A 13,465-nucleotide genomic window follows, 5' to 3' on the forward strand; every position below is an offset into this window, starting at 1 on the left:
TTTTCCAAGGAAATTCATACTGATGACGGAGACGCGCAGCTGTCTTTTGACTCTTGATCGATGGGGTCAGGACTTGAGCCCTAGACGACATATTGCGTTGTTCTTGATCAACACACATTACTTTACAAACCCTCACTCTCCCCTTCCCCCCCCCCTCCCCATGAGTACGAATGAGTACCATCAATGCAAATTAGTTCACCGAATAACCCAGGTTTGGAGTTGAAGGATGGGCGAATTCAGTGCCATATCCGCTATCGTGTAGCTTAAAGCCCTGGTGAGCGACGTAGAGTGGGCGGATAAGGAAAACGTACTTCAAGCCTGTGTGGAGAATTTAGATTCCGATGCATATATCAATGAAGAACTCAAGGAAGAAATTAAGTTTATTTGAATTTATGCTTAGATTCTATTTTGCGAGTTTAAAAACAAAAAAAGCCAACGTCTGAATTGACAAATACGTCTGGTGAATTGTTTTGAGCGAGACAGTGGAAACATAAGATTTAACTAAATGTGCAAGAATGCCACTGAACTCCAGTTTTGTTGGTTGTTGAACGCACATAACAAAAATAAAAAAATTCTTCAGTCTTGGTGATTTATTTTTTAAAAGATAAAAGTAGTCTTTGAATCAAAAGACCATTCGTCTTGCTATTTAGGAGAAATAAAAATGACTGATAGGAATATAGCATGATGCAGCCGATCATTCATTGAGGCTCCTGTATATTCAAGTGTAATAACTTAATACGCATGCCATAATCGAGCTCTTTCTTCATCAGATGCAAAGAGTAATAAACAATTAGCAACTCATTACTGAGTCAGTCGTTGGAGTATTGCCTGAAAAAAAACAAAAATACTTCAACTGAGTCTCATGAAAAAGTTTCTAAAAATAATTTGAAGCGATCGATGCAAAAGAACTAAGCTTCACACACTTAATGAATACAGGAGAATGTCTTGCCGCGGACGCAAAAAAAGGGGCAAGTTTCCAAGTTTTTAAGTTGTCCTTTTGATAAGTTCAAAATGCAGGAGGATTTCAACAAAGTGCAAAATGAAGCAAAACCAAAGAATTCCAGATTACTCCAGGCACTTATTCGAGGACTGCAATAGATAACACTTACTGATAGAAATAACTCTGATAGAAATAACTCTCTAAAGAGATCAAGACCCATCTTTCGAGTTCCATTCTAAGGATTATTTAAAAATTAGGTCATTTCAAATGAAAATCCTGAATTCCTTCATAAAGCTTCCCTCAAGGTTATAAGGTCTTATAAACGAAAAGGTAATTTCAATAAAGACCAAATGCATTTGAATACGACCGCATTTCAAATATTAAAACATTGCGGCGGAAAACACGAGGTTCGCGATAAACAAGACTATTTACCTTAAAAGGTCTAAAAACTTATGCCACTACTACTTCATCAGCGGCAAGCTTGAGACCTTTTTCGGCTCTACTTTCTTTTGCTCTACACCTTCCTTCTTTCTAGCGCACATCTCCATATACGGATCTCCATTTCCTGGCCAATCAACGACATAAGTTTGACCTCCCGGTTGCGCGAAATAAGATTGTGGTTCAGGGGCCGCAGGACCAGCGGGTCCAGCCGCCGGACCGACTAAGAAGTTTCAGAAAGAGAGATATTGATGAGTGTAAGGTACTTTTAAGCTATCGTAAATGGAACTGCATACAAGAATATGACTGAAAACCCTTCGATGATAAACAAGGAACTTTAGAATAGTATCAGAGATGAAGTCCTTTAGAGTCTAAATGAAGGAAGGAAGGCTGGGTGCTTCTAAGGAAGGCAGATGGGGTATAGGAAGTTGGAGAGTTTGGTTGGTTAGCTCTATGGACGTAGAAAAGGTGCAAAAGAGGGAAGGGGTAAATGAAGGTAGAAAAATGTTATAAGGAGCGGGGAAACAGATGATCAGACATATAGACGCAGGTGGAAGGTTGAAGGGACGTGATTGTGTAGCAGGGCAAAGACACTTTAACTTACCGGGTGCAGCGGGCTGAGCAACAGGAGCGGCTGGCTGAGCAACAGGGGCGGCAGGCTGAGCAACAGCTATTGCCGGCTGAGCAGCAGGTGCAGGTTGTGCGGGCTGAGGAACTTGCTGGACTGGCGCTTGAGGTTGCCTATTTTGTCCATAATATTGTTGTTGCTGGTAAGAAGGTTGCAGGTAAGGAGATGGTTGCTGAGCATAGGGATCTGAACCGTATGGATTGTAGGGTTGTTGGTAGCCAGCCTGTCCATATGCCGACTGTCCATAGGGTGGTTGCTGTCCATAGGGTGGTTGCTGTCCATAGGGTGGTTGCTGTCCATATGGTGGGCGGCCGTAAGGAGTTTGAGCTCCATAAGGCTGGTAAAGTCGGTATGGCTGCCTAGGTGGAGGACGGCGGGCGTCAACGGCAGGTGGCCGCTTCAGCGATCCTTCTTTCTCTTCCTTTCCTTCTTTCTCTCCCTTTTCTTCTTTTTCCTCCTCTTTTCCCTCTTTTTCTTCCGTTGGTGGTGTTGGTGGAAGAGCTGGTGGCTGGGGAGGCAGAGGCGCCTGTGGACCTCCACATGGGGGTTGTAGTTGTGGTGGTGGGCACGGTGGCTGACCGCAAGGTGGCTGAGGTGGACAAGGAGGAGCACAAGGATCCGTAGTCATTTGAGGTTGACCACAAGGCTGTTGCATCATTCCTTGTTGGCCATACGATGGCTGCTGACCAAATGATGGTTGTCCATATTGGGGTTGTTGTCCGTAAGATTGCTGCCCATAGGGCTGTTGAGCGTAGGGTTGCTGCCCATAAGGCTGTTGAGCGTAGGGTTGCTGACCATAAGGCTGTTGTCCGTAGGGTTGCTGCCCATACTGACCATATTGTTGTTGTATGTTTGGTTGTGCACCATATGGTGGCCTTCCATATGGCTGTTGACCAAACCTTCCGGCCATTGGCTGTTGTCCGTATCGTCCACCCATTCCAAAGGTGTCACCAAGTTTCTTCTCAGGGACGGATGGTAAAGCAACAAACCCTTTGCAACTAAATTTGCAGTGTTTAAACATATAAGGCTGATGATTTGCTTTGGCGCAAAAATCAGAACTCTTCCAGTTGCTGCATCTGCTGTCGTCATCCATTAGCATTTCCCCTACGATATGTAAAATGTCCAAGGATTACTTCATGAACGTAGCAGTGAAAGACTATGAAAAAATGATTAGTCAGACCTCGAGGCTGAGAAAAATTTGAGAAATAATTCTGATCCCTTTCCGTGTTCTTCGATCGTTTGTTACATGCTTTTGTTTCGGAACATATTTGCTTTTTTCGATATCGCAAACGATATATACACGAGTGAGCTGAGCATATTAAACACATTTAAAATATTACTGATATAAGTGGATAATAAAGAATTATTGAACCTACGACCGATTAGACCGATATAATAGTACGCTTAATCACCAAGATTGATAACTACATTAAATATACTGAAAAGCGCCCAAGTAGTTCAAGGCAATCTATGAATGAGGAAATGAATGGACGAATGAGTGCACTGCAAGAACAAACCAATTTTTATTTGCTTCTTTGTACCTGGAGAACACATTTTGCAGGCTAACTTGCATTTCACTGACATGACTGAATGGCTTTTCGCACAGTAACCCAGGGGCGCCCATTTTTTGCAGAATCTCACATTCTTGTCAAAACACACGCTGTCTGAAGAACAAAAGCAAAAAAAAACCAAAACAAATCAAAGACTTGAACTTCTCATAACCATACCCTATTGCAAACTCTTGCATGTACGCGTCAAGCAACCTCAAATACAGACTTAACAACCAAAGCGTGTCATCTTGATGCAGCACTAAATAAGGTCAGCCTTACACAACAATCACGTTTCAGGACTTGGTATTTTCATACCTTTTTGTGGCTTATCCTTCAATTTCGCAGCCTTCTTTTTTTCAACAGGCTTTCCTTGACACAAGGAGCCGAATATCGTCAAAAAAACAAAAACCACCGTTGATTTCATTGCCACTTGCCTTCTATAAAGAAAAAATAGCAGTTGCTTATGAAGTATTAAGTCAGTTTAGTTAGTAAGTTAGTTAATTTAACAATTGCAAGCTAATAACTCCTCCAAACTCTAGGCTCCACTTGGACAAGAAGAGTGAAAACTCCAAGCATTTGCGATAATCAGCAGAAAATTTATCTTTGGCGATTTAAATTATTCTTACACAATTTTTGCAAAAGGAGAGTTGTCGTGAACAATCCTGGCGTCGGCGAAACTAGCGAGTACAGATGACTTACTGAGGACACTTGCCCGTAGAAATTTCAAGGCAGTCTTGTACAGTTACTTAGCTTTGAGAATTTACAGTTGCTGGCAGGTTTTTTTTTGTTTGTGGATACAACAAGCAATTTTCTATAAAAAACATATGACACAAAACAAACTTGCTTGTGGAAAAATTAGTTTAGTTTTTTTTTTAAGAGGAAACAACGCACATTTAGAATCTTGCTTGATTTTCAGAAGTGCACCATTTTAATCATGAAATTGATTCGGTATCAGACAAATGAACTTGGATCATCATATAATTTCTACGGGATGGAATTCCTTTTTATTCTCTGTAACCCCTCTTTGGACCAAAGCATTTCAAAATAATTTGAAATGTTTTAGTAAGAAAATCTAGTACCTGAATCCAATCCGCCACCGTCGATTAGGTTTGACAGGTAGTGTCACAATTTGAATTTGAAACACTTTTATGTTCACAATTGAACATTTGAAAGAGTAATAGATCTCCGGAACATTTACTTTTTCTTTTAAGTTTCACATAATTATTACTATAATGAGGTCAGAGTTTCTTAATTTGGACTGAATAGAATCAAAGCAAGCAATTGACTCCTATATAGCATCTTAGGAAGGTTATGTCATTCACTTAATTTTGTCGAAATGGCCGAGAAATGATTGCAAGAGAACAAAGTAACGGTACCATCCGTGATATCGTGTATATTCTTCGTATTAAAGATATCATCTCACCTTGAATACACCCACAGCTTTTTATTCTAAAGGCCTTTTGCTTGTTGTGAATTTTAGGTGTCACTTTGGACCCTTCAGTAGATCAATGATCTTATGCAAACGTCATCGACCTTCTGGGGGGTAATTACTCAAAACCAAATTTTCTGCGACAGTTCCAATATTTTTCCAGAAGATGACTTTGCTTGCTCTTCTTTACTTTATCTTTATTTTAATTTAGGTGAAACTCAGTAACTGAGAGTTTCAAATAAGCGCCAAGTTGTGCGAACTGAGCATTCAACATTTCATTTTCTCAAACTTTACACTTGACTCTTGCAATACCACCGCAGAGGTGTACATAGCTACCTAAGTCCAGGTTGTTCGTACGCACCCCACTTAAATCAAATGTATCATTCTTCCAATTTTTACTTCAGAGGAAGGAGGCAAGCCAGTTAGCATTTGAAATGTGTAGTCAAAGAATTGAGCGGGGACTAAGGAGAAACAAATCCAATTGGAGCACACGAAACTTAAGTTGTTGTAAATCTCAGTAAACCAGTTGGATATCACGTACAACTGATTTTCTTTACGCGACCCGTGCAGAAGAGTTGACAAGGGTGCAACCGAGAAGCAGATCTATCTGAGCAGGTAGAAGAAAAATATATTTGATCTCGATTCAAGAGGTGAATAGGGGCACCGAGAAAAAGATCTAATTGAGAAGGTAGATGTGAAAAACGTTTGACTGTTGCAACTTTCAAAGTCAAACAGCGCACAAAAATCACTCAGCCACATCACCTCCTGAAATTACGCTGCTTGCCTGTCTACTACGTTGACGTCAGCATCGCAAGGGAAGAATATCTTATAATATGTATCATGTCCGGCCCAGTGGTGGTCACTTAACAAATCTAGTGCCTTATCGTTTAATAATATGATAGATTTATTACTTCCAGCTTTTCTGCAGAACCGGCAGCTCCATGGACATCTGTCAATCATGTAATGATAGTTGGACGCGTAGAATCCATTTTTAGCTTCTTTTAAGCCCTATCATAACACTCCAGTGGATTGGTGCGAACTATAGGGTCAATTAAAATGGAAAAGAAGTTTTGACGTCAAAACCCCTTGTAACGATGCATCTATATATATATATATATATATAGATAGATATATATATATATATATAGATATATATATATATATAGATATATATATATATATGTAGTTGCGTCCTTTTTTCCTCTCATAATATTTATATATATATATATATGATTTATTTAGTAAAAATGTCAATCATTCATCAAGAGTACAATCAATAGAAAGTGCAACACGATATTATCATCTATCTTTCCCCTTTTCTGATACAATAATGTTGTGATAGAGCGTATTTGTTAATCGTTCAAAACAGTACAGTCAGACAGTTCGAGATGGGCAATTGTTAAAAAGCAAAACAAAACAAAAGAACAAAAGCAACAACAACGTTAACGATAGAACTCCAAAATGATCATGAGAGTCTGCTTTCGATCAAATCCACAGATTCTGAGAAATTCAAAGATGAGCATCCATTCACGAAGAGAAAGAGATATCGTTTTTTTTTCCATGTCGACAGGTACCTCGTTGGAAAAAACTGGTGGTTCAACTTATTCGGATATTCTTTCAAAGCATAATTCAGTCACATAATAAATATCAAAGTCTTTCCCTTTCCCAAGGAAATTCATACTGATGACGGAGACGCGCAGCTGTCTTTTGACTCTTGATCGATGGGGTCTGGACGTGAGCCCTAGACGACATATTGCGTTGTTCTTGATCAACACACGTTACTTTACAAACCCTCACTCTCCCCTTCCCCCCCCCCCCCCCCCGCCTCCCCATGAGTACGAATGAGTACCATCAATGCAAATTAGTTCACCGAATAACCCAGGTTTGGAGTTGAAGGATGGGCGAATTCAGTGCCATATCCGCTATCGTGTAGCTTAAAGCCCTGGTGAGCGACGTAGAGTGGGCGGATAAGGAAAACGTACTTCAAGCCTGTGTGGAGAATTTAGATTCCGATGCATATATCAATGAAGAACTCAAGGAAGAAATTAAGTTTATTTGAATTTATGCTTAGATTCTATTTTGCGAGTTTAAAAACGAAAAAAGGCGAACGTCTGAATTGACAAACACGTCTGGTGAATTGTTTTGAGCGAGACAGTGGAAACATAAGATTTAACTAAATGTGCAAGAATGCCACTGAACTCCAATTTTGTTGGTTGTTGAACGCAAATAACAAAAATAAAAAAATTCTTTAGTCTTGGTGATTTATTTTTTAAAAGATAAAAGTAGTCTTTGAATCAAAAGACCATTCGTCTTGCCATTTAGGAGAAATAAAAATGACTGATAGGAATATAGCATGATGCAGCCGATCATTCATTGAGGCTCCTGTATATTCAAGTGTAATAACTTAATACGCATGACATAATCGAGCTCTTTCTTCATCAGATGCAAAGAGAAGTCGCAACACTTTTGCGTACAGCGTCATAAACGATTAGCAACTCATAACTGAGTCATTCGTTGGTGTATCGCCTGAAAATAAAAAAAAATACTTCAACTGAGTCTCATGAAAACGTGTCTAAATATAATTTGAAGCGATCGATGCTAAAAAGCTAAGCTTCACACACTTAATGAATACGGATGCAAAAAAAAGGCAAGTTTCCAAGTTTTTAAGTTGTCTTTTTGATAAGTTCAAAATGCAGAAGGAGTTCACCAAAGTGAAAAATGAAGCAAAACCGAAGAATTCCAGATAACTCCAGACACTTATTCGAGGACTGCAATAGATAACACTTACGAGGCATATTTGATAAAAATAACTCTCTAAAGAGATCAAAACCCATCTTTCGAGTCTAAATGTTAGGTAATTTCAAATGAAAATCATGAATTCCTTTATAAAGCTTCCCTCAAGGTTATAAGGTCTTATAAACGAAAAGATAATTTTAATAAAGACCAAATGCATTTGAATACGACCGCATTTCACATATTAAAAAATTGCGGCGGAAAACTCGAAGTTCGCGATAAAGCGGACTATTTACCTTAAAAAGTCTAAAAACTTATGCCACCACTACTTCATCAGCAGCCAGCTTTAGATCTTTTTTCGGCTCTACTTTCTTTTGCTCTACACCTTCCTTCTTGATAGTGAGTGGACCTTCCGTTCCTGGCCAAGGATGTTGAATGACATACGTTTGACCTCCCGGTTGCGCGAAATCAGATTGTGGTTCAGGGGCCGCGGGACCAGCGGGTCCAGCCGCCGGACCGACTAAGGAGTTTTAGAAAGAGAGATGTTGATGAGTGTAAGGTACTTTAAAGCTATCTTAAATGAAACTGCATACAAGAATATGACTGAAGACCCTTCGATGATAAACAAGGAACTTTAGAATAGTATCAGAATTTGAGTCCTTTAGAGTCTAAATGAAGGAAGGAGGGCTGGGTGCTTCTAAGGAAGGCAGAAGGGGTATAGGAAGTTGGAGAGTTTGGTTGGTTAGCTCTATGGCCGTAGGAAAGGTGCAAAAGAGGGAAGGGGTAAACGAAGATAGAAAAATGGTACAAGGAGCGGGGAAACAGATGATCAGACATATAGACGCAGGTGGAAGGTTGAAGGGACGTGATTGTGTGGCAGGGCAAAGACACTTTAACCTACCGGGTGCAGCGGGCTGAGCAACAGGAGCGGCAGGCTGAGCAGCAGGGGCGGCAGGCTGAGCAACAGGTGCTGCGGGCTGAGCAGCAGGTGCGACAGGCTGAGCAACAGGTGCAGGTTGTGCGGGCTGAGGAACTTGTTGGACTGGCGCTTGAGGTTGCCTATTTTGTCCATAATATTGTTGTTGCTGGTAAGAAGGTTGCTGGTAAGGAGATGGTTGCTGGGCATAGGGATCTGAACCGTATGGATTGTAGGGTTGTTGGTAGCCAGCCTGTCCATATGCCGACTGTCCATAGGGTGGTTGCTGTCCATAGGGTGGTTGCTGTCCATAGGGTGGCTGCTGTCCATATGGTGGGCGGCCGTAAGGAGTTTGAGCTCCATAAGGCTGGTAAGGTCGGTATGGCTGCCTAGGTGGAGGACGGCGGGCGTCAACGGGAGGTGGCCGCTTCAGCGATCCTTCTTTCTCTTCCTTTCCTTCTTTCTCTCCCTTTTCTTCTTTTTCCTCCTCTTTTCCCTCTTTTTCTTCCGTTGGTGGTGGTGGTGGAAGAGCTGGTGGCTGGGGAGGCAGAGGCGCCTGTGGACCTCCACATGGGGGTTGTGGTTGTGGTGGTGGGCACGGTGGCTGACCGCAAGGTGGCTGAGGTGGACAAGGAGGAGCACAAGGATCCGTAGTCATTTGAGGTTGACCACAAGGCTGTTGCATCATTCCTTGTTGGCCATACGATGGCTGCTGACCAAATGATGATTGTCCATATTGGGGTTGTTGTCCGTAAGGTTGCTGTCCATAGGGCTGTTGAGCGTAGGGTTGCTGCCCATAAGGCTGTTGAGCGTAGGGTTGCTGACCATAAGGCTGTTGTCCGTAGGGTTGCTGCCCATACTGACCATATTGTTGTTGCATGTTTGGTTGTGCACCATATGGTGGCCTTCCATATGGCTGTTGACCAAACCTTCCAGCCATTGGCTGTTGTCCGTATCGTCCACCCATTCCAAAGGTGTCACCAAGTTTCTTCTCAGGGACGGATGGTAAAGCAACAAACCCTTTGCAACTAAATTTGCAGTGTTTAAACATATAAGGCTGATGATTTGCTTTGGCGCAAAAATCAGAACTCTTCCAGTTGCTGCATCTGCTGTCGTCATCCATTAGCATTTCCCCTACGATATGTAAAATGTCCAAGGATTACTTCATAAACGTAGCAGTGAAAGACTATGAAAAAATGATTAGTCAGACCTCGAGGCTGAGAAAAAATTTGAGAAATAATTCTGATCCCTTTCCGTGTTCTTCGATCGTTTGTTACATGCTTTAGTTTCGGAACATATTTGCTTTTTTCGATATTGCAAACAATGTATACACGAGTGAACTGAGCATATTAAACGCATTTAAAAGATTACTGATGTAGATGGATAATAAAGAATTATTGAACCTACGACCAACTATAATAGTACGCTTAATCACCAAGATTGATAACTACATTAATTATACTGAAAAGCGCCCAAGCAGTTCAAGGCAATCTATGAATGAGGAAATAAATGGACGAATGAGTGCACTGCAAGAACAAACCAATTTTTATTTGCTTCTTCGTACCTGGAGAACACATTTTGCAGGCTAACTTGCATTTCCCTGACATGACTGAATGGCTTTTCGCACAGTAACCCAGGGGCGCCCATTTTTTGCAGAATCTCACATCCTTGTCAAAACACACGCTGTCTGAAGAACAAAAGCAAAAAGAAACCAAAACAAATCAAAGACTTGAACTTCTCATAACCATACCCTACTGCAAACTCTTGCATGTACGCGTCAAGCAACCTCAAATAAAGACTTTACAACCAAAGCGTGTCATCTTGATGTAGCACTAAATTAGGTCAGCCTTACACAACAATCACGTTTCAGGACTTAGTATTTTCATACCTTTTTGTGGCTTATCCTTCAATTTCGCAGCCTTCTTTTTTTCAACAGGCTTTCCTTGACACAAGGAGCCGAGTATCGTCAGCAAAACAAAAACCACCGTTGATTTCATTGCCACTTGCCTTCTATAAAGAAAAAACAGCAGTTGCTTATGAAGTATTTAGTCAGTTTAGTTAGTAAGTGAGTTAATTTAACAATTGCAAGCTAATAACTCCTCCAAACTCTAGACTCCACTTGGACAAGAAGAGTGAAAACTCGAAGCATTTGCGATAATCAGCAGAAAATTTATCTTTGGCGATTTAAATTATTCACATACAATTTTTTTGCAAAAGGAGAGTTGTCGTGAACAATCCTGGCGTCGGCGAAACTAGCGAGTACAGATGACTTACTGAGGACACTTGCCCGTGGAAATTTCAAGGCAGTCTTGTACAGTTACTCAGCTTTGAGAATTTACAGTTGCTGGCAGGTTTTTTTTTGTTTGTGGATACAACAAGCAATTTTCTATAAAAAACATACGACACAAAACAAACTTGCTTGTGGAAATTTAGGTTAGTTTTTTTTTTTTAAGAGGAAACAACGCACATTTAGAATCTTGCTTGATTTTCAGAAGTGCACCATTTTAATCATGAAATTGATTCGGTACCAGACAAAATGAACTTGGATCATCATATAATTTCTACGGGATGGAATTCCTTTTTATTCTCTGTAACCCCTCTTTGGACCAAAGCATTTCAAAATAATTTGAAATGTTTTAGTAAGAAAATCTAGTACATGAATCCAATCTGCCACCGTCGATTAGGTTTGACAGGTAGTGCCACAATTTGAATTTGAAACACTTTTATGTTCAAAATTGAACATTTGAAAGAGTAATAGATCTCCGGAACATTTACTTTTTCTTTTAAGTTTCACATGATTATTACTATAATGAGGTCAGAGTTTCCTAATTTGGACTTAATAGAATCAAAGCAAGCAATTGACTCCTATATAGCATCTTAGAAAGGTTATGTCATTCACTTAATTTTGTCGAAATGGCCGAGAAATGATTGCAAGAGAACAAAGTAACGGTACCATCCGTGATATCGTGTATATTTTTCGTATTAAAGATATCATCTCACCTTGAATACACCCACAGCTTTTTGTTCTAAAGGCCTTTTGCTTGTTGTGAATTTTAGGTGTCACTTTGGACCCTTCAGTAGATCAATGATCTTATGCAAACGTCATCGACCTTCTGGGGGGTAATTACTCAAAACCAAATTTTCTGCGACAGTTCCAATATTTTTCCAGAAGATGACTTTGCTTGCTCTTCTTTACTTCATCTTTCTTTTATTTTAGGTGAAACTCAGTAACCGAGAGTTTCAAATAAGCGCCAAGTTGTGCGAACTGGGCATTCAACATTTCACTTTCTCAAACTTTACACTTGACTCTTGCAATAACTTATGCTCGAGTCTTCGAACCGTCAGTCCGTGATTAAAGTCCTGTACAGAAATTCTTTTACTCAGAAAATCACATAACACGATCGCATCAGCCGTCAAATGCCAAGAGACACCGGGATGTTCAACAGAAAACATGTCCCCTAATGTTTTTTCTCTGTTATTTTGTTTCTAATAGAAAGTTACTTCCATCGTAAATGGAAGTAACGATGTTTGAAATACTCCGGCCACCAGCAAAGCATGTAAGGCGGTCAATTGCTCGTATCATTTCTACCAGTCAAGCACAAATTTGTCCTGTTTTCAGCATTGACGTTGCTTGAATTTGGGAATTTTAGACCCCAAACTTGCATGACTTCAATGCGAAACAAACTTAATTTTGACTATCAGTGTCATAATACACTTATGGGTTTAGCGTGACCTTATGAAGATGATTGAAATAATCAGTCATTTTCCGAACAGGTACGGAGCGCTTTGAGTCCATATTATTTCATAAACGCAGGCCAACGGGAAAAGTTGTAGAAACTTGTTAAACAAGGTCGAAAAGCGTAAATAGTCATTCATGTAAGGTACATCAAATTCAAAGTCAGAACCTTATAAGCTGGTTTCTGGGCAACATTTTGAGAGAGATTTTAATCAGTTTAAGTCTCTCAAACAGTTCATCAGACCATCACATTAAAGTAGTTTGACTGATATCAACCGAAGCATTTTTTTCGCATCTGCTATTCAAAGCAATAATCCATGTTGCCAGCTGAGTGCGAAATTCGCTTTAAAGCATTATTAGATGGAATGCCAGGGCGTTCTATTTTCTTTCAACTTATTATAACCTAAAAATTATTTCGAAGGCCAGAATAAGTATTAAAATTAAAAAAGGAGAGAAAACGAAACAATCGAAAGCTCCATTTTGAAGTCGACAACTTCTTGAACTTTATCCCTGAGCACTGATGGCTCACTACTGCTAGGCAAATTTAACGAAGTAGATTTGCATGGTGTACTCGGAGGGTTTTTTGCCCTTGACGTAAAAACCTTAGAGTGCCTAAAATAACCGACCCAAGCATGCTTATTTAAAAGCATACAAAGCGAAAGATTCAGTGAGCGATAGATGACCTACCTGATTTTTTGCGCGTGGCTGCGGACAAAACAAACTTGTTGCAGTCAAAATACTGCCGAGGCAATCTCACTGAAAGAAGGATGCAACAACCCGTTTGGACATATGACCAGTAAATAATTAAACGAGAACAAAAGGCCACAAGCAAATTCCTAAAGGATCAGTAATTTTCGTCAAAGTTCACTGCGTTTAAGCTCTGGCTTGTTTGGACGACCAAGCAGACAAGTTATTTACCTTTTCAAGTTATTCGGAACCGAGGAATACTTGTTTAATTCTTTAGGCTATGACTCTGTTCATTGTGAGAAATGGAGCTCGAAGATATATCCCTTTTGCCGAAATTGGTCATCGTTTTTATGTCTTACCTAGACCTTAAGGTATTTGCTGACGCCACCTTCATATCATGGAAATAAT

At 40.2% G+C, this 13,465-nt stretch overlaps 2 protein-coding genes across 3 annotated transcripts; both read right to left on the bottom strand.

Moving 5' to 3' along the window:
* Nucleotides 1–1,401: 1,401 nt before the first annotated feature.
* Nucleotides 1,402–5,057, bottom strand: LOC136282561 (uncharacterized). Its single transcript, XM_066170226.1, has 5 exons — nt 4,980–5,057; nt 3,872–3,993; nt 3,548–3,670; nt 1,983–3,110; nt 1,402–1,601 (listed from the first exon to the last, which is right to left on the bottom strand). The coding sequence occupies exons 2-5, from the start codon at nt 3,978–3,980 to the stop codon at nt 1,402–1,404; spliced, it is 1,560 nt and encodes a 519-aa protein (XP_066026323.1). The 5' UTR covers nt 3,981–3,993; nt 4,980–5,057.
* A 1,980-nt stretch (nt 5,058–7,037) lies between these two features.
* On the bottom strand, nt 7,038–13,126 carry LOC131768310 (uncharacterized). Of its 2 annotated transcripts, none has more exons than XM_059084041.2 (6): nt 13,058–13,126; nt 10,523–10,644; nt 10,199–10,321; nt 8,620–9,768; nt 8,015–8,238; nt 7,038–7,511 (listed from the first exon to the last, which is right to left on the bottom strand). In XM_059084041.2, the coding sequence occupies exons 2-5, from the start codon at nt 10,629–10,631 to the stop codon at nt 8,033–8,035; spliced, it is 1,587 nt and encodes a 528-aa protein (XP_058940024.1). In that variant the 5' UTR covers nt 10,632–10,644; nt 13,058–13,126; the 3' UTR covers nt 7,038–7,511; nt 8,015–8,032. The 2 variants fall into 2 exon arrangements, with proteins under 2 accessions (XP_058940024.1, XP_058940025.1); XM_059084042.2 differs by lacking the exon at nt 13,058–13,126 and adding an exon at nt 11,635–11,706.
* Between the last annotated feature and the right edge of the window lie 339 nt (nt 13,127–13,465).

Source organism: Pocillopora verrucosa, chromosome 7 (genome assembly GCF_036669915.1).
Source record: "Pocillopora verrucosa isolate sample1 chromosome 7, ASM3666991v2, whole genome shotgun sequence".
NCBI classification, from domain to species: domain Eukaryota; kingdom Metazoa; phylum Cnidaria; class Anthozoa; order Scleractinia; family Pocilloporidae; genus Pocillopora; species Pocillopora verrucosa.